The sequence below is a fragment of the Mus caroli genome, unplaced genomic scaffold (genome assembly GCF_978045245.1).
Source record: "Mus caroli unplaced genomic scaffold, Mus_caroli_1 scaffold_6, whole genome shotgun sequence".
In the NCBI taxonomy this organism is placed as follows: Eukaryota; Metazoa; Chordata; class Mammalia; order Rodentia; family Muridae; genus Mus; species Mus caroli.
Genome location: NW_028227261.1, coordinates 79,581,983 through 79,602,693, shown reverse-complemented (window position 1 = coordinate 79,602,693; position 20,711 = coordinate 79,581,983). Strand labels below are relative to the sequence as shown.

Genomic DNA, 20,711 nt, shown 5'->3' with positions numbered 1-20,711 from the left:
CGAAAAACAAAACAAAACAAAACAACAACAACAACAACAAAGTACAAATGAGGCAGGAGAAATGGCTCAGCAGTTAAGAGCATTTGTTGCTCTTACAGAGGACATAGGCTTCTTTCCCAGCATCACATGGGGTCTAACAACCATCTGAAAGCCCAGTTCCAGGGGACCCAGTACCCTCTTCTGATCTCCACAGGTACCATGAACATACACAATACATAATCACACACACAGAGGAAAAACACCCATACTCATAAAACCAGACCCTTTTACAAAGTGTCTATATTTCAAGAAGCAGCACTGAAAGCATGTTGTCAATAAGACTTTGGAGTCAATGCCAAACTCTTCAGTGTTTGATGCATTTTATACTACATCCCCTTCAATGCTCAGAATTTTGCCTTTTCCCCCCTGCACTAAAATGCACTTTGGTTTGTAAAAACCTACAGAGCAGAGTAAGCCAGCTAAATGTTTGGGAGTCAGTGAAATTCTATGAAAATGTGAACCTATGGCAGGTGAAATGCAATGTGCATGAAGCATTTGAAAGACCCTTGGCAACTGCCAAACTAAGGCCCCTAGAATTTTATTAAGAATAATGCAATCGGGGGCTGGTGAGATGGCTCAGTGGGTAAGAGCACCAGACTGCTCTTCCAAAGGTCCAGAGTTCAAATCCCAGCAACCACATGGTGGCTCACAACCATCTGTAATGAGATCTGGCGCCCTCTTCTGGAGTGTCTGAAGACAGCTACAGTGTACTTACATATAATAAATAAATAAATCTTAAAAAAAAATTTAAAAAAAAAAGAATAATGCAATCACTTTTCACACTTCTGCATCATGGTTACAATGGGTTGGGACAAAAGAATAAGGACAACGCAGATAAAACAAATTGTAATCTTTTAATGAAAACAAAAGGATCTTTGATAGAATTCCTGCAGTACAGCAAGCTGCCTTTACTGACTCGCTCAGTTTTCCAGACACACCATAACTGAGACCTGAACAAAGTGCTGAGAGTCCGCGATAGAACGACAAAAGACAACAAAGACACAGTTACCTCATCCAACTCCATCTCATCAGGGCTCTCCCAGGGCTTGATGAATTTCCCACGCGACTTCTTCAAAGGCACAATTATAATGTAATAACCCCTGTTTAAGAATGAAGAAACAATACAGTTAGTTCAGAGAAGAGGGAAAATGGTTACAACCTTTAATCTCTTATAGGCCAAATATTAACACAGAAGAAAAATTATGAATGTGGGGTTACTCATCGATTTTTTTTATAGTAAGAAAAAATACTCACTTGTTTGTTTAACTAAAAAAAGTATGTGGTAGATGTCAATGTGTGAGCTTGATGACTTCAGAGAGTAATTTCACACGGCTGTCTGTTCATTATTAAATATTGCAAACATAGCAAATATGTTTGTTAGGACCTGCCACTAGACACACCAAAGCTCTGTTGAAATCCACCACTTCAGACTGATGCAGTAAGCATTTTTAATATTAAATAATAAAAAGTCTTTTTTAAAGGAACATATATATATATATAATATATAATAAAAATGGCAATTGTGTTATAAGCATCAATTATTTTGTACATATACAAAATTATGATTATTATATTTAAGTAAAACTAAAAGTATGTTAAAGTCACTCATAATCTTATAATTATATAAAGATTAGGAGGAGAGGCCCTTGGTCCTGTGAAGGCTCTAAGCCCCAGTGTAGGGTGAGGAAGCAGGAGTGGGTAAGTTGGTGAGCAGGGGAAGGGGGAGGGGATAGAGGATTTTCAGAGGGGAAACCAGTAAAGAGGCTAACATTTGAAATGTAAATAAAGAAAATATCTAATAAAAAAACTACACTGTAAAACTGTAAGTAATACAGGTATTTGGGGACTAATTATACCTAAAGTCCTTTAAAGTAGGATTCAGTGGAATAAAATCTCCAGAAAGAAGTTCAAATGTTCGATTCACTGAGGATGACAACTAAGCCACGAGTACCACTTACAGCCCCATGTTCAAGACAAGGTAAATATTAGCAATGAAGTTACTATGCAACTTCAGGATCGTGCATCGCCTTCCCTTGCTTTGCATGCATAAGAACTCTGCCTGTATCAAGGTCCGGTATGAAAACACTGCAGATGATAACTAACAATATAGAAATTATAATTATAATTTTAGGCACTGAATTAAATGTACAATCTAGCTTTCCATTCTTATATCACAATCCATTAAAGACTGGGAAGAGATTAAAAAAGATTAAAGAGATTAAAGAGATTAAAGGCTAGGCACAGATAAAAAATAAGACCAATTAAATAACTGCTCAATTTAAACAGAGAGTGAGGAAATTCACTGAAACCTTCATGATGGTTTTTCATTTATTTTTTTTTTTCATTTATCCTATTTCGGAGAATCTCATAAATTTGATAGAGATTCATAGAAAAATTGAAAACACATATATATATATATATATAAACACAGGAATGGATTTATATAATTTTAAAAGAGACAGCTATCACATGGGGACAAGAAAAACAAGGAGTGAGGAGGTTCCTGCCCTGTTCCATGAGCTATTTTGAGTCAAAGGAGATGTAGAAAAGCCCTCTCAGCGATTTCTCTGCTACAGAAAGGTTCCTCCCACACATATCTGATAGAGCTAAGCTGTCCAGAATGATAGCTATGAGACCCCTGAGGCCATCAAACATTGAAATATGGCTGGTGAGAACTGAGATAGGCTGTTATGTGTAAAAGACAGTATAAAATTACAATGTAAAATATCTCAGTGATAATTGAGTTGTGATGATACAGTAACAAATGACAATAACCTGGATATTTTGGGTTAAATCAAATGCTGCTAAAATTAATTTCCTATCACTTTGCCTTCAAAACTATCACTACTAGAAAATTGACCTGTGATTCCCACAAGTATTCTCTTGACAAACCTGTCACCTGGAGATGTCCCTTACCTAGAGTTGGGGCTCTGCTATTAACAGCTCAGAGCTCTTTTCAAACTCCTATTAGATCTCCTTTTTAAAGACGGCTTGTTTAACACCCTTGAATTTCAGTTGTATATTCTGAAAAAAAGACCATGAGCCTGTTCTCTGGAGAAAAGACTATAATAGCATGGATTGAGCTTGGCAGTCTGTACAGCATACTGTGTGGAAAAGAGACCAGTAGACACTGGTGAGGTTGCCACATTCTTCACTAGCATGCTACAGATTCTACACCACACAGGTAAAGGGACTTGTTAAACCCTTCCCTTAATCAAGAATTCAATTCAAACCAGAATCTTTTCTCCATGGTTCTTTGAACAAGTAATCCACAGATGTATAAGATTCCAGTAGCCACTCATTCATTTTCTTTACTACAAAGAAGCATGATGATCAAGGAGGGTGGGGAGAAATAAGAGTTGGAGGGTGTGAAATAGGCCAATATTTTTAATTTTATGATCCAGACTAAGCTTCATCCTATTCACACCCTCCTACCACCTGAAGGGTTTGCCAAACAAGTCCATCATGTTAAATGAGCACGAAGAGAAATGACAGAGCTGCAACTGAGCGTTCAAAATAACAGTGCAGATGCACTTGATAAACACACTTGTCAAGGAGCCTCTTGATTTTCATCCCTGCGCAGTCAGGAGAGCTTCTCTTCCTACAGCACTGACACTGGGGGTTAGCAAAGGGTGCCTCTTGTTTCCCTGCGGGTTCTGATTGATCAATCAAGCTGATGACTTCTCTTAATTTTTCTTCCTCTTTCACACCAAGTTGCCATTCTTATACATAAAAATCCATAGTTTTACTTCAGCACTATCCCCCCATTTATTCAGTGAACTCTCTGGTGAGATGAGAATGGAGCAGCTTAAGTCACAGCAATTAATTACCGGGATGGTTAGATATCTATCACCTTCTTTTGTCTACTGATCTAGAGCAGGAAGGCAGAATGGCCTTCAGAACAGCCTTGGACATTTCATGATAATCTGGCAATCTGGAATTCATATTATCCAAAGCTTGTTCTCTGTGATGGAGGATTTGTAATATGTCCCAGCACATCATCAGAAACCTAACAAGTCCAGCTTCTCATATTCTTCTAGAAGATGTGAGTGTGTGTGTGTGCATGTGTGTGTGTGTTTGTGTGTGTGTGTGTGTGTGTGTGTGTGTGTGTGTGCGTGTGTCAGAGTTTCATACCTTCAGAACTGTGCCCGTGCAAGCGGTGCTTTCCTTTCTATCTTTACAGAGATGTTCACACAATAACTAAGGCACTCCTTGCTTTTAGCTGTCTTTTTCTCCCAAGGCCACAGTTGAAACTCATGCCACTTTCTGTCCCTAAGCTCAGGAGACTAAATAAAGCATGAGAAATAATATAACAGTGTAGCTCATACCATAAATTTATGACCTTCAGATACAGACAGGCCACTAGGTCTCCACACAGCTTGTCTCTTGAACGTTTATTTTCATTTCTACAATATCATTTTCTCATGCTGACTCAGAGACTGAGCATCGACATCTTAGGGAAAGGGATCCATATCACTTACTGATAGAGAAAATACTATCTGAAAATTCTCCTCGTCTTTCTAGCAAACTACTCTACCTGACCATCTACATAAACCATAATCTTTCCTTTAAGTACAGAAGATGCCTGGGACTATACTTATCATGACACTGGTTGGTTAATGGTTTTCTATTTCCTTCCTATTATTTTCCTAAGGCATCCCGCTAAACACAGTACTGCTAATGCAAGTACTTCTATCTTAACCTTGTTCTTCCCATTGGAGTCTACAGATTGCCTATCAACTACACTTAAATCCACTATTGAGAAATCAAAGCAAACAGAAGTCCTGGCCAAGTACCTACTAGTTAGAAGATGGAGACATGGTGAGGGGAAAGCCCCTATATATAAGCAGCTGTCCCATTTATGGTTTGAATGAGCATGTCCCCCGCAGGCTCAGATATTTAAGTACTTGGTCCTCAGTTCATAGGGATGTCTGAGGAGGCTCAGAAGGTGTGTCTTTGCTGGAAAAAGTGTGCCCATGGAAGTTGTCTATTAAAGTTTACAGCCTACTACTATTTCTAGTATGCTTTCCTCTTTTTGATTTAAGATGTGAGCTCTCAAATGATGTGCCTTTAGTGGGCATCATGGAAACTGTCTTGGAAACTGTAAACCCAGATAAATCCTCTCTTCTACAAGTTAAACAAACAAACAAACAAACAAACAAACAACAACAACAAAACCCCAAAATACAAAAAAAGCAAACCCATAGTCCAGTCACAGCAGTCTCTCCCATCTCTTACTGTCCAAATTCTTTAGGAAGGTTTGTGCTTTCTCTGCTCCATCTCCTGTCTCAGCACTGCCTTATTACCACTGCCTTAGCACAGGGCTGTATCAACTCTTCACTGCCTCAGCCCTGCACTGCCTCAGCCCTGCACTGCCTCAGCCGACACTGCACTTCCCCAGCCCTGCACTGCATCAACACTACACTTCCATATCACAGCACTGCATCAACATTGCACTGCCTCAGCACTGCACTGCATCAACACTCTGGGGATTTTAGGCACCACATGCCTACATGGTGTTATACTGGAAGAAAGTTTTTATCTCTTTAAAACTTCTATTGGAAATGTAAATGAGGAAAATACCTAATTAAAAAATAATAAAACTTCAAGAGATTTACAATCAGAAAAAAAAAAAAACTTCTATTAGCATATAGGTAAGACCTTCCATAAAGAATTCTATGCTTTTTTTTAAAGCAACATTCTCAACTTTCCTCCATTTATGATTTACTATAGAAACTTTACCATTGTATCGGAATTTATTATGGATGCATAGCTGTTAAATTATAGAATTTTAATACACTCCTTTCTAAATTTCTCTTCATTCTCTTTTTCTTAATCCAAGGAGAGTGCATTCTCACTCCAAACTTATAATATTACCTTTATGTAAATAATGCATAAATAATTATCTTCACCTGGAAATCTCTTCTGAATATCAAAGATTCATCAACTTCATATGCCAAAGTACTTAGGTATTGTTGTGGTGACAAGAAAATAAATACCAAGTCTTTCCTGCTCTCAGGCTGCACCATAGCCATTGCAACCCCAGCAGGAGATGTGGCCATTATATTGGAAGTGTGTTTTCACTTTCTTCCTTCCCCTCTCCTGGTTCATTTCCAAGTGCTCTTAACTTCTGAACCCCATCTCCAGAGGATTCGCTTCTCTGCCACTCTACTGCCACCCATCTGGCCTCATTCCATTTTGTTGTCATGTCTGAACAATAGCCCCATAACTTTTCTTCTCTACCAACTATCTTTTTCTAGTCTGGTCTCTGAAATTTTCATTTCACAATACAAAATTGATTGTGCCATTTCAACCCCTGATGATATTTCAATAGAGCCTTATTTCTCTTAGGATAAAGACCAAGATATTGCAAGGCCTGTCAGAATCTTGCTTGAATCCCTTTTCCCACATTGAGTCATACCAAGATTGGCTTTCGGTGTTTTGAATTGATCGTGGGGCATTTGGTCACCACATCCTTGACCGTTCTGTCCCAACTGCTTAGAAGCTCAAATTAATTCTCTTTCCTTAAATATTAATTAACTTATTACTTCACAAGAGAACTATTTTCTGACTTCTGGTAGGACTGTTTCTTAAATTGACCATTTTGCATCTATAATGTTTTTACGCTGTTTAAACTATGTTTGATATTTAAAAGAATATTATTAAGGTAGATGTACATAATCTCTTCACAATTCACTCTACACTGCCAGGTAATCACGGAACGATTTTTCTTCTGAGCAGTGGGAATGGTTAGCCTAGGTGGTTCTTGACGATTTGTGTCTCTTCTAAACTAAGTAGTTAAAATGTTTGTTCTTCTCTAGGAGAGTTTACAATTTCCATTTTTGTCAAGCTCTTTCTCCTTTCATTAGAAAAATAATGACATGGTCACATACAGTTTACATAGGAAACATAATCCTTACTATATTTTTCTTTATCAGCTTACTAGTAATCTTTTTTCTAATCTCACATTATACCTTATGAAAGATGAGAGGACTCAGATAAGGGTAGGGGGACAAATAGGTAGCTGATATATGTCCTATAAATGTATATTGACAAAATGATACCAACTGAGTAAAAGTTTTTGAAATGGAAAATATTTTTAATAAAAACTGAGTTCTATATTGCACTTTGCTTACTTGCCTGAAGCCTGGACGTCAGGCTCAAAATACCTTTGTCAACAAAGACTTGAACTATTGTGTTAATAGAATAGGTTAAAATCTTCTTAATTAATGTATCTAGAAAGCCTACGACTACTTATAAATTATGAGATGGTTTTTCACTATATTAGATTTAACTAGATAAGTTAAATACAACCTTCATAGTTTAAATTATATTAAGTAAAGTTTTAGTAATTTCATTTAATACACTATTATCAAGGGTGCAAGCTCCATATAATTATCTGAAAAGGCAAGTTCTGGTCTTTGTTACATAGTCCTACTTCAGATGCAGCCAGCCTTTTAGCATTTGTAATCGGTCTTGGCATTTTGAAACTTGTTATTTAACTGGAGGTCAAAATCTTTTTCAAAGTTCAAGGATAAATGTCAATCTTCACATAATTTTTCCTGTTATGTTTTGTATGTATTGCTTAAATCAAATTACTTTATCATAGAAAACCAACAGTAGGTTGAATGATCTTTCCAATTTCTATCTTCAGATTAAGATGTTGAATCTTTTTAGCTGTGTGTAGTATGGGAGGCTATTAGTTTCATTCACTTCACTGATGAAGCAGTGAGGTGCTAAATAGGAAGGCTTCCCTTGTCTTTCATGTAACTCTGGCAACCTACACGAAGTAGTGATTATGACATTCCCAGCATCCCAGGCTTGGGGCCAGAATAAGTGCTGGAACTCTCTTTGTTCTACTATCTGCCTAAGGAGCATCGTTTAATTCCTATTTCTTATTTATTTCACACACACACTTTGTGTGTGTGTGTGTGTGTGTGTGTGTGTGTGTGTGTGTATGAGTGTTGTGCCTGTATGTTTGTGTACCAAATATATGCTGAGACTATAGAGAATACAATTTTCCATTTCTGTTCTGAAATGTTAAGCCATTATGAAACTAATTTTATACCTGGTACCTGGCACCTGTCAGTAGCTTTATCTATAAGCACAATCCGGGCTCTGCTTTCAGTTTTAATCAATCAGAGTAAAATGCTGCTATATAAAAACCACAGGAGAGCCCTTTGTCATGAATGTGCCTCATGTTGGAATAATGGTGGCATTATAGCATTTTCGAATTGGTATTCTGTCTTCACAACTATTACAAACTAAGACTGAAGCATCACAGAATCCATGACAACAGAGCTGGATGCATCCTCGAGGCTGCTTACAAAATAATTCAGCCGTTTGCTTGTCTCCACAAGACAATATAAGAGCCAAGTACAAGAAAAAGACAGAAATAAAGAGCTGTGTCTTCAATAAATGAATAAGAATTTGTTGTTGGATAGATGGATCTAGTTAAGAGTACTTCAGGCTCTTTCACAGGACCTGAGTTTAGTCCCCAATACCCACATCATGTGGCTCACCTTTAATTCCAATACTAGGGTAAGCTGCACGCTTTTCTGGCTTATGCATGCACAGCATGCTCTATCATATACACATAAACAAGAGGAATATTTTAAGTGGATAAGAAACCACTTAATTAGCACATGGTAAAGACAGGCTAGGAGTTAAGACCTCACAATTAACGTGGATGGGATTGAGAAAAGCATGCTTTCTATTAGTAAGCAAAGAGCTCACAGTCACCAAACCATTTGCTAGACAGGAGACAATGTTAGTTAGCACTGTTCCAGATAGCTTATAGTTAAGAAGTTAGCATCCACAGGTCAGATCCAGTTCTGTTTGCTTTCTGCATTTCATTCACAGAATACTGGACAAAACACTACAGTATTTTCAACTTCAAAATTTGCCAACTATTGTAAATGGCACAGGATAATATGGGACCTTCTTGAAATTATACTGCTCATCCCATGTACAGAAATAGAGATGCCAGACAGAATGGGCATGTTTCAACCATTATTCCTTTAAAAAGCCCTTGAAAATAATTTATTAACATAAACATTAGTATAAGTTTATTATGCATTTTATTAGATATTTTCTTTATTTGCATTTCAAATGTTATCCCTTTCCTGGTTTCCCCTCTGAAAACCCCCATCCCCTCTCCCCACGCCCTGCTCATCAACCCACCCATTCCAACTTCCTGGCCCTGGCATTCCTCTACACTGGGGCCTAGAGCCTTCAGAGGACCAACATTTTTAATCAGATCTTCTTTCCATTCCCTATCGGTTTGATATTCTTTCTGCTCCAGCACATTTGTAGTTTAATTTTTGTTTTTGTTTTATTTTTTTCAGAAAGAAGAAATGTATTTCTGAGAATCTTTATTTCATTTCTAGAAAAGAGATTTTCCACAGCTGTTTCTTTGATTTCTGGACATTATTAGTTATGTCTCCTCCTGTTACCGAAGTTTTATTGCTTTTTTTCTGACTCTAAATGCAAGTAGGGGTATCTAAAGCACATAAGTCAAAAGTAACACTGAACAAGCTAAAACAAAACAAAACAAAACAAAACAAAACAGCCAAAACAAGCCCCTAAAGCACAGAAAACATTCTGTAACATCTGAACTCATTCAGAAGTTGAAACATGAAACTGAAATTTGCCACCAATAAATAAAAATGCCAATTTTCACTAAGGGATTCACTAAGAAACTAGTTCACTTTCTTGATCAACCAAGAAAAGTCATGAAAACACAGCCAGCTTCAATGTCACTCACTATGCTTTGTCATGCTCACCTTTCCGGCTTTGTTCAAGGAGACACTAGTTTTGTTTAATGGATTGAATTTATCATCCCCATTTTCTGCTGGTTTGTAGTCGTCTACAACTTTTAAGCTTCCTCAAATCTTTCTCAATCTACATTGAATCTAACTACTTCCATCAGCACTCTTTTCCAGACATCTGCATTGAGCTGACCTGATTTCTGTTTCCAGAGCCCCCTACTTCATCAGATCCATGAGAGCCATTTTCTGTTTCTTATGATAAGATAGGACTTCACTTTGACATAGTACAAGAAATACACTGTGTACACAATATGGATTTGCTAGATTCTAACAGAAAAGGTAGGATGTGCTATAAGAGACCATGTATCTGCTGTTTCCTAGTCTTTGCTTTGAGGCCTCTATTCCCCACCCAGATAGCAACCTGAATTTCATTTTTTGTTTGTTTGTTTGTTTTTAATTGTTGTTGCTGCTGCGGTTGTTTGTGTGTTAGTTTTTTGAGATAAAGTTTCTCTGTATAGTCCTGGCTGTTCTGCAACTAGCTCTATAGCCCAGGTTGGCATTAAACTCAAAAGATTTGCCTGCCTCTGCCTCTGCCTCCTGAGTGCTAGGATTAGAGGCGTGTACCACTACCACCCTGCAAAAATTTGTGATTTGTAAAAGCCTGTGGATAGAGGTTACCTTTTCTACAATAAGTTATTAAACCTGGGTTAGGAGCCCAGCCAATCACAGAACTTTGTGACAGAAATCATTATTCAAGTCTCCCAAGTAAGCCAAGTAAGTGCTGCTTAAGAATAATGATATAGCTTGAACTTTTTTGCTGAATGAACTTCTGCCACATTATAGGCTACATTGCAACTCACTATGTAGATCAGGACGTCCTCAGTCACTGAGATCATCCTGCCTCTGCCTGCCAAATGGTAGACTAAAGGTATAGTCTACCTCCTACCACTTTATATATTTTTCCATTATATTTCAGTAAAGTGGTTTCAAAAATATGTTTATCTGTTAATAATAACAGAAACTCCGAATGAATTAAAAAGTCAACACATAAATGTAATCTTGCGTTCATATTAAATTTTATTGCGATAAAAATGTGCTGGCATTATATTTTCACTTTTAATTTTCAGAAACTGAAAAAGAAGATTAGACAAAATGAAGACCTTATCTGAGTGCATTTTGGAAATTCTATTACTTGTGGTGAAACCTGCCATCGTTTTTATCAAATAAACGTCAAGCGAAGGTCTGGGCAGGAAAGATTGATTTGGCTGAGTGTAAAGTGAGTCAAAGCTACTACTTAATCCTGACTGAATTCCACAAATTATACTTCACTAGAATTTCTTCTTTCATATTTTTATTTTTAATACTGGTTTATTTTTCATTATTTCTTTCAGTTTGGGGTAAGATTGCTATCTTGTCCAAAGTTGGGAATTCTCTTGTTTTGTGTGACTGAGACAGGGACTTGCTATTAAGCTAAGCTGTCTGCAAACTTCCAATCTTCTTGCCTCAGCCCTTCCAGTTCTAGAATTACAGGAGTGTCCCCATTGCAGGCTGGAACTTGGAGTTCTTCACTTACTGTTTAAAAGTCCCATCCCATATAGTGCCTTGGCCACCATGTCATCACAAGTTGCCCTCTATATATGAAACCGTTCTCAGTCATCAGTGGATTCTCTTCTTATTGCAACCTTTATGTTTTATCTTTGTTTCATCTTTTCATCTTATTGCTTCTATGTTCTGCCATACCCTATAAAAGCTAATGCTGCTCGGGTGGCTCCCAGATTTGTGCCTATAGTCTCACTTCACTTTTCTGAACCCACACTTCTGACTGGATAGTTCATACAAAGACCTCATTTAGAATATATATTCACTGCTGAGTTCAACAGCGATTTTCATTTTTGTATTTCACATCTTTGGTGAATAGTAACCCTGCCCAATTTGCCTCAGATTTCTTCTTGATATTTTACTACTTTGATGAATAGTCCCAGTCTGTTATGTTCTCTAAGCTCACATGCCTGAGCCATGTGTGGTACTCTTCCTTCCTCTGACCCCTTTAAAGCACATACTGACCCCTACTGCACTTCAGCTCAAGTGTCTCTCCCATTTTCCTTTGCCTCTTTTGTGGACCACTATTTGTCCTACTTTGTAGTTGTGTAATTTTCCAATGCCAACTGACTATGTAATGACATTGCAAAAAATTTCTCAACCACATTAGGGGGCTCTGGTTATCATAGCAGTACATGAACTATGATCACATGCCTTTCTGTACAACTTCAAACATTTCCCCAAAAAATTCATCTTGACTTTATCATGTAATACAATAAAAATAAAAATTTATTTTTTCCTTCCAAACAGGTAACAATTCTATCTACTATATCATGAAATATTCAGTAAATGGCTCCTAAAATGGAAAGATAAAAATGAGATATCATATGATTGACATCACACTGGCTTTTGCATCTAGAGTTTTAGTGAATTTCTGTTGTCTATAGAATAAAGCTCAACCTGCTGAGCACAACATGCCTCTTGTCTACCCTTTTATATCCCCAACCCTCACCCACTTCTCATCATGACCAAGTGTTCTGGGTCCAGCCTGACAGGTCTACATGCTGCCCTAACTAAAGTATGCACTGCTCCTGAACATATAACTTTCTGGCTTATAGTTTATAAGCTTCCTATTTGTCCTTCAAAGTGATGTTAGCATGGTCAGTCTTGAAGATAACTGTAACATTAGTCTTATTAGTCTCTTTTCATATCTCCTACTCTGTGCAAGACTCATTGAAGACAGAGGCCAACTTCCTTTCATTGATAAGGTATACCCCAACACTTATATTTCATATACTTCAATGATATGGTCTGTTATTCTATTAGTTATGAAGTCAGCTGAGTATACATCTTTGGACGAACTTTTCAACTGACTGGTCTACTGGTTTTCACAAAGTGATGTGTGGTATATTTTCTAACATGTAATTTTCCTTCAATGTTATTTTGTACTTGAATCCTTTCCATATTTTAGCACACAAACAAAATCTCACTATCATACATTATTTTCAAATATTTAAGTTCTTTAGTTTCTTTCAGTCTTTTTGCAAATTTTAATACTTTCTTCAGTTATAATAAGTATCATTATTTGCTAACTGCCAATTATCAACTGTATTCCATATGCCACAATAAATTGTATTTTAGAACTGGTCGTCTCTCTTTCAAAATAATATGGCTGGAACGGAAATAAAAACCCCACAATGTTACAATGATGAGACTATGTTAGCATGAATATGAATAGAGAGTGTGATAAATTCTGAATAGTAAAAGTATGAGCCTACACAGGAGAATCTTCCATGTTATAGTCAGCAATCCATCCTTTTATAACAACAATAACACTGAAATTCAGGCTCTATATTTACTTGCCTTTCTTTCCTTGAATAAACTTACTTTATGTTTTCATTTGCAGGAACATCAGGCAGTTGCACAGTAATCATGCCATCCAAGTTTGTCTTCCCGATGAAGGCAGGCTTGGTGCGGAGCACATCTGGGGCAGTCTTTGCTGTTACCCTATGCTGCAATCCACCAGCACTGTTCCCACGATTGGTTAACACAAAGGAATATGACTTCTCAGGCTTCAGGTTAACAATCAGCTTCTGGGTAGCTCGGCCATCCACTTCTTCCACCATTTTCCCATCATCATAAAGAATCTACAGAGATACAATCAGTCACAAATTGCTTATCAGCCTCTCAACCAATTGTTATTTACTTCCTTTGTCAGCTCAAATCTATTTCTGGGCAGTTTCTAATCCCAAAAGTTTTTGTAATTCTGGTGTCTGCATCAATTCTCTTGATAGTTCTTACTCTACAAAGGTAAAAGGTTCCCAAGTTTCTCAAAAAATGCACAACAAAGAAACAATACAATAACTTTTCAAGATTTAACACATTAGTTACATATGATCATAATTAAAAGTGTTCTATGCTTTCAATGTATTATGTCCATAATTTACCAGAAGGTTTTAAATTCTGTTCTAAATATATTTTCATTTACCAAGAATATTTTTCTATTCATTTCACAAATAATAACTACTTGTTGCTATTTTTTGAAGATCTCAGTGGCAAGTCAGCTTTATTTTTAAAGTACTTGGCATTCAGACCAATAAATGCAATCTTAAAATCATACAGAACACTGCATTGAAAATTAGTTGAAATCATTCAGATCTTCCCCCCCCCTCTTTTAATGGGAATGGAAAGAATTAGTTTGCTGTAAAAAGTTCAAATTCAATTTACTGGGAACCATGTGAGTCATGTCAGTGTGACTCTGGGTGTCTACTTACTCTCTAGAATGAAAAAGGTCACAGTGTTAAAGCTCCACATGCAACTAGTTCATGAAAGTCACAAATAACACTAGAACCTATGAGCCCAAATCAACTTTGTTTTATAGTACTGGAGAGCTAACCCAGGGCCTCACACATGCTAGGCCAATGTTTTACCATGAAACTCTAACCATAGCTCTTCTGTCCAAATCAAAGTTTTCTGTATGTGTTACAAATAACGTGTCACTAGGAGCTGTCTATTATATTTGTGCAAAGAATACTTACTTTGAAAGGCATAGCAGAATTATAATTCTCTGGAATCTCCCAAGACAGCAGCACTGAAGTCTTCATAACTGCTTTGACATGAAAATTTTTTGCAAACACTGCTGGAAAAGGAAAAACTATGTATTTAAACTATTCTTAAAGCACATACTTGTTCTTTTCCATCATGGATCATAAGGCTTAGTATAGATGCTGCCTACATAGAACAAAGACAGAAATGTGATCAAAGACAGAAATGTGATTTGCCTACCTGATTAGAGCATTCATTTTAATACCCATTCTCAAAAAGAAATCTCCTTTCTCTCCAATTCAGTCAACTATCCTATGGTTATCTTACCTGAAGACATAGAGTACTGCCAGCCAGCCTTGCAATGGCATTCTATAACTGAAATCTATGGTTTTCAAAATGGTTAAGTCATACATACATTACCTGCTTGTAGTGCTGAACCTATTAATATGAATGGGCCGATCAGTTATTTACAGCTTCAATATATTGATTTCCAAAGATCGATATTCCTTTAAAGGAGGAAGGCCATAAGCAGACAAATCCTACCTTGATCCACAGGCAGTGTCCTGAACTGGACACTGGGACTATATGGCCCGGGCCCTTTGCTCGTGTGAGCACGTACTTTTACATCATATGTAGTATCTGATTTTAAGCCAGTGAGTGTCATAGAAGTGTCAGCTGGAACAATAAGATGCTCCATTGGAAGAAGAGGAACGTTGATATCCCTATACAGGAGGGTATACTTGGTGATAACTCCATTTCTCTCTGCTAGGACAGGTGGTTGCCACGATAACTGAACAGAGGTTGAAGTGGTGCCTTCTGAGTGGAGGTTTTGAGGGAATCCAGTTGGTATTTCTTCTGGAACGGAAATTTCTTTCACCATTTCCTCCCCGAAGCCCACTTTGTTTCTGGCGGAGAGTCTAAAGACATATGATGCACCCTTGTGGATATCTGTGGCTGTGAAGTGATCTTCTTTCTCAGAGAACTCCAGAGTAGTGAGTGGCTCCATGTCTTTCCTGCCAAACTTTAGTCGGTAGCCCTGAAGGGGTCCAAATGTGTCCACAGGGGGGTGCCATTGAATGAGTGCAGTATTCATTTGGGTGTGGTTAATCACGAGCCTGGGTTTCCCTGGAACTAGAGCACATAGAATGGAGTGGTAAGAATGGCTGCCCTTTACACCAGCAAGATTTTGATGAAAGGACCCTGATATAGCTGTCTCCTGTAACACTTTGCCAGTGCCTGGCAAATACAGAAGTGGATGCTCACAGTCATCTATAGGATGGAACACAGGGCCCCCAATGCAGGAGCTAGAGAAAATAGGGTCTGCAACCCTCCTATAGGTGGAACAACAATATGAACTAACCAGTACTCCCAGAGCTAGTGTCTCTAGCTGCAATGTAGCAGAAGATGGACTAGTCAGCCATCTTTGGGAAGAGAGGTCCCTTGGTCTAGCAAACTTTATATGCCCCAGTACAGGGGAAAGCCAGAGTCAAGAAGTGGGAGTGGGTGGGTAGGGGAGCAGGGCAGGGGGAGGGTATAGGAGACTTTTGGGAGAGCATTTTAAATGTAAATGAAGAAAATATCTAAAAAAAAAAAGACTGGCTGCCCTTTAGGGTCATATGTCAACTAGTGCCAAGTGGGAAAGACACTCTACTAGTATTCTCTTCTTCTTGTTTATAAAGAAAGCAATGCTTATTGTATATACCACTGTCAAATAATCTTCTTTTCCTTTCTTTAGTAAAGTAGGCTGACATAGAATTTGGTAATGAATACAACCTTTGTAAATCAATGCTTTTTCTTGCCATAGAAAAATTAATTCAAGTAATGATTAACAAAATAGATATAGCTAATGAGAGCAATGAATACAATGATTGGCTCTGTACAATGTATGATATAAGAAGACTATTGTACATCTTTATATTTAAACATTCCCTCCTCACTATAAGTGCTAGGTGGTTATTATTATCTGTAATTTCTGTAATGAAAAAGAGGATAGAAAACTCTGCAAGTTTAGATGCACAACAAATAAGAAAGCTGTAGATCTTATCCAGAGAACCAGAGTCTATACCCACAACTGTGTATCCATTTGTATATTTTTGTAACTTCCCTTGTCTATACACAAGTTGCCCTTATGATGTCCTTCATCTTATTATTGTGAATTATTAAATGAAGAGGTACAGATAAAAGAATTTCACTAATACCAATGAACATTGTCAATCATCAGAGTGATGAATTGTTTGTATTTAGGAGCTAGTCTCTTCTGAGGACACACTTCAAGTTAAGTTAGATATATAAAGATGCACATTGTATTCATTCACAACCTATTACTCCTGGTATTGTTAGTGAAGACAGCAACTATTTCTGGAGTTGGTAAACAGCAACTCTAAAGAAGAGTGGAAAAGGTGGGGGAACCACATACAACAGTAAGCCAAAGCTATAGAAAGAAGCAGGAATGGACAGGGAAAAGGGAAGGCTTAAAGGGAGATTAAAAGGATTACCATGGGGATTTTTATACAAATTGTAAGAAAAGTGTGGACAGATGATGAGGCAATCCAAGAATCTTGCAAGATATGTGGTTAACACGTTCATTTTATATCCTAGTAAGTTGCGGCCAAGTAGGTATGAGCACCGATTAAGGGTAAGCTCCTTAATGCCTGGAGGAATAGCTTTCATTCTCATCCTTCGTCGATTCAGAGTACATGTATATATGTCAGCTAACACCAATATATGCAAATAATAAAAGTATACATGTGTTGGGCCAGGACTCTTAACTACTGTGAATTCAGTGTTTCTAGAGGAAATGTAACATGATCACATTGAACACACTTTCAGAAATGTATTCTAACAATGTCACCTTCAAAATGCAAAATACTTAAAAAAAAAGACTTTATGCTAGACATTGGGCCATATACATCACTTCATGTATATAGAGAGTTTACACAATTTTTTCATTAAAATGTTAAGTCTCTGCTGAGAAAAAGTTCACGTGATAATTGGTGCCTCAAACAGAGAATACATCTCTTAATAAACAATACCTACTTGAAACTATGATGTGGGAATCTTACATAGTTCTTGATCTTACATGCGTCAGGAAGAATCTGTTCTTTTAAATATATTTAATAACCTTTTATAAAGTTCTGGTTTCAAGAAACTACAAAATAAAGTGGATTCTATGCCTCTTGTCTCAATAAGAAATGTAAAATGATACACATATAAATTTGCTAGCCATATATGATTATATTATTATCAAACTAATGATTCACTTTAAAATATTGTTAGGACTCAAATTAGCAAATATATGTTACACCAGAAAGTTATAAACAATAGTGCTGACACTGTGAAAACATAGATTTGTTCTTCAGTAGGAGTGAAAGCTTGTATAGGAATATGTAGACACTTTTTCACTGTTGTTATAGTTTACATTATTCTAGGGTATAAAGCTCTTGGGCTAGAGACCATGGGATGGAATAATGTACTTTAAGTTCTAGCACCACTTCTCACCCACTCTCTTCTACGACTGTTCTCAAAGCAGTTCATGCTTTCCCAAAATATTTATTTGTTTTAAGGGTAGAAATGCAACTAAGTGTAAGAACTCTGAGGCAGTTATTGCAAACACTACAAATTACCACATGAAGCACTCGCTGAAAAAGTAAATGCTGAAGTCTGAATGAGAACTCACATTGCCATCTCTGACAGACTGGCCACAAGCAGGGAAGCCTAAATTCTTCATAATGCATAAGAAAAAATGCAGAATTTAAAGAAGTTGGGAGTGATGGCTTCAAAGAGTTGCTGTATTTTACTGAGAGAACGATAGGATTAAAAAGGGAAAGGAAAAAAATAGCATCACTCCATATTTGGTGAAAATAATTTTCCAAAAGTTTATATAATGACATGAATAGGAAGCATGTACAATTTGTTTGCATTACACAGAACCTTGTACCAAGACATACACAGATCAGAGCAGGCAAAGAAAGTTCATAGGGTAATCGTGTTTATATACTTATGCCTACCTACTGAAAAAGATAAGGTGGTGGAAATGATGGTCCTGTATGTAGATTCATAGGAGACAATTGGGACCACATATGAAGGTCAGGCCAGTATCAGAGTGGGTATTCTACTTTGTATAGCACTGATGCTTGAGAGCTTTCACAGTGTTAGAAGAGTCTCACAATTTTTTAGGATGGCTAAAGTGAGGACTAACAGCATCTTAGAGTAAACAACAGACACAGAGGCCAAGGTACATAGTCAAGAAGGTAACACTAACTATAATGACATGTCAAAGCCTGTCTTGCACCTTTGTGACGTGTCAATCCATGCATGCTCTTGTACCTTTGGGACATGTCAGAGCCTCCTTTTGGACTTTTGTGACGTGTTAGTGCCTCCTCTTGCGTTTTTAATTCTTTTCCCTTTTTAGACTTTTTACTCTCTAAAATCTTAGAATGGCACAATGATTAATACATGTGGTTAGATCAAAATTCTTTGCAAGATCAATCTATGGAGGTCAACTGAAGCCCATAGTTTCAAATGTTCCAGACTCAATTTCCATTTAAATCATGACTAGTAGCAGTAACCATAGCTGACGGCCCTTAGTCTATTATTTCCGAATTCTCCAGACACTGTCACCCTTACACACAGCTATTGTGGATGGGCCTGGGGCTGTTCTTGTGAACCAATCCCCTAATGAATAAAGGAGCCAATCACTGGGCGAGTAGGCGGGACTTCCGGGTTGGAGAGGGGAAGAGATGAATCAGGAGAGAGTTGTGTCCTTTTGGAACTGGACAGAATAAGGGTAAGACGTAGCTGCTAGAGTTTCCCTGGTATCATGGTAAATCAGCAAGGAATCTCCACCAGAGGAATCAGATTTTAATAAGGCTTACAAGATTAGGTTTCAGTTGTTGTGTTTAGAGATTGAGTTACCATTGTTTCTGAACTAAGTTTGTGTTGTGCTTTCCTTTACTCGGTAGTTCATCTGGGTTCAAGAGAGAAAGGTACAGTTGCAAAGCATGAGTTTGTCTGATGTGCACCACTAAGGCCATAGGGATTTGAAGCATGGTGCTGGTGTGGTAGGGACCCATCAATAGGAACTTAGGGAGCTGGGTGGAGACGATTTGGGAGCTGCGGACCCAGAGAGTCTCCACGAGATAAAAGGTGTCAGCCATTGCCCACCAGTGCATACCGGGCCTGGCTGCTGCGGCAGAGGCACAAGTGCAGGAGCTAGACGGTACTATTTAAAATACTTCCAGCAACACACAGCTAGCCAACAGATTATTAAAATCCAAGGAACGATACACAAAAACTGTCAAAGCAATGGATTTGTAGATTTTTATTTTATTTTAAATCACATTTATATGTAGTTCTCTGTGTAAGAGGATGTGACCGTGAGTGTAGGTGCCCACAGTGGCCAGACAAGGGGTAGGATGCTGGGGAGCTGGAGTTACAGGTGGTTGTGGGCCTCTTGTTATGAGAACTGGGAGATGAACTTCAGACCCCTGAAAGAGCAAGATTTCTCCAGCCCGCAAAGTAATGACTTTTTTGGTTGTCTTAAATCTCAAGGCCTTAGGCAATATAGTAGTTGTGATAAAGAAAAGTGAGATTATTAACAAAGAGGCTATCCACATCATTAGCATTCAAATACAAAAAAGCTAGTTCCATATGAGTTTTCTCATGTTAGACATAAGTCTTACACAGATTGGTTAAGTTAGGGACACTACTTGATTTTGAAGGATTGATTGCTTATTGATTCTAGAAATGATGTGCCATAAAGAAACCTACAGACAAGGTTTTTACTGTTAATATAAAATTTCAAGGGGACCCTCAAAGTATCCACAGAAGCTATAACTATATACCTTTATAACTGTTATTAGGTGTTCATTACAGACTCAGAAACAGAAGAGGCACTTTTCTGATTATATTCAAAGTAAATTAATATGTTCACAGATTGCACAAAAATAAACCAGTGTGAAGGGATGCTTTTTTATTACAAGGTAGGTAAGCAGCATAGGAGCATCAGATAGCCTCTTTAAGGACAATGAGTATTACTCGGGCATCCGCACTGTGAGCATTTTTCATTTCATTATTTAGGTCTTTCACAGTTAAAGAATAGAAATTGTGAAAGAAAATATCAACATAATTGGACAAAATGAACAAGAACCACACTTACAAAAATCTTGTGCAGTGATAGTGATATTGTGAAAAGAATTCCTTTTGTGAAGATTTGGGCTGCTCTTCTATATACACTGTGTTTTCACGTCCCTGTCCCTAAGTCTCAATAAGAATCTGATAATTCACATAAAGCATTAGCAATACGAAAGTATGTCCATA

The 20,711-nt window shown here is 37.5% G+C and overlaps 1 protein-coding gene across 25 annotated transcripts in view; it reads right to left on the bottom strand.

Moving 5' to 3' along the window:
* Ptprd (protein tyrosine phosphatase receptor type D) overlaps window positions 1–20,711 on the bottom strand; it is a 2,287,128-nt gene that overhangs the window by 134,381 nt on the left and 2,132,036 nt on the right. For 9 of the 25 annotated variants that reach the window (XM_085839214.1, XM_085839210.1, XM_085839224.1 and 6 more), the window contains 4 exons: window positions 14,937–15,524; window positions 14,387–14,487; window positions 13,236–13,495; window positions 1,049–1,139 (listed from right to left, as the gene is read on the bottom strand). In XM_085839214.1, coding sequence (XP_085695340.1) covers window positions 1,049–1,139; window positions 13,236–13,495; window positions 14,387–14,487; window positions 14,937–15,524 — 1,040 coding nt within the window. The remainder of the gene's footprint in view (window positions 1–1,048; window positions 1,140–13,235; window positions 13,496–14,386; window positions 14,488–14,936; window positions 15,525–20,711) is intronic. The other 16 variants (XM_085839213.1, XM_085839215.1, XM_085839218.1 and 13 more) reach the window with 3 other exon arrangements.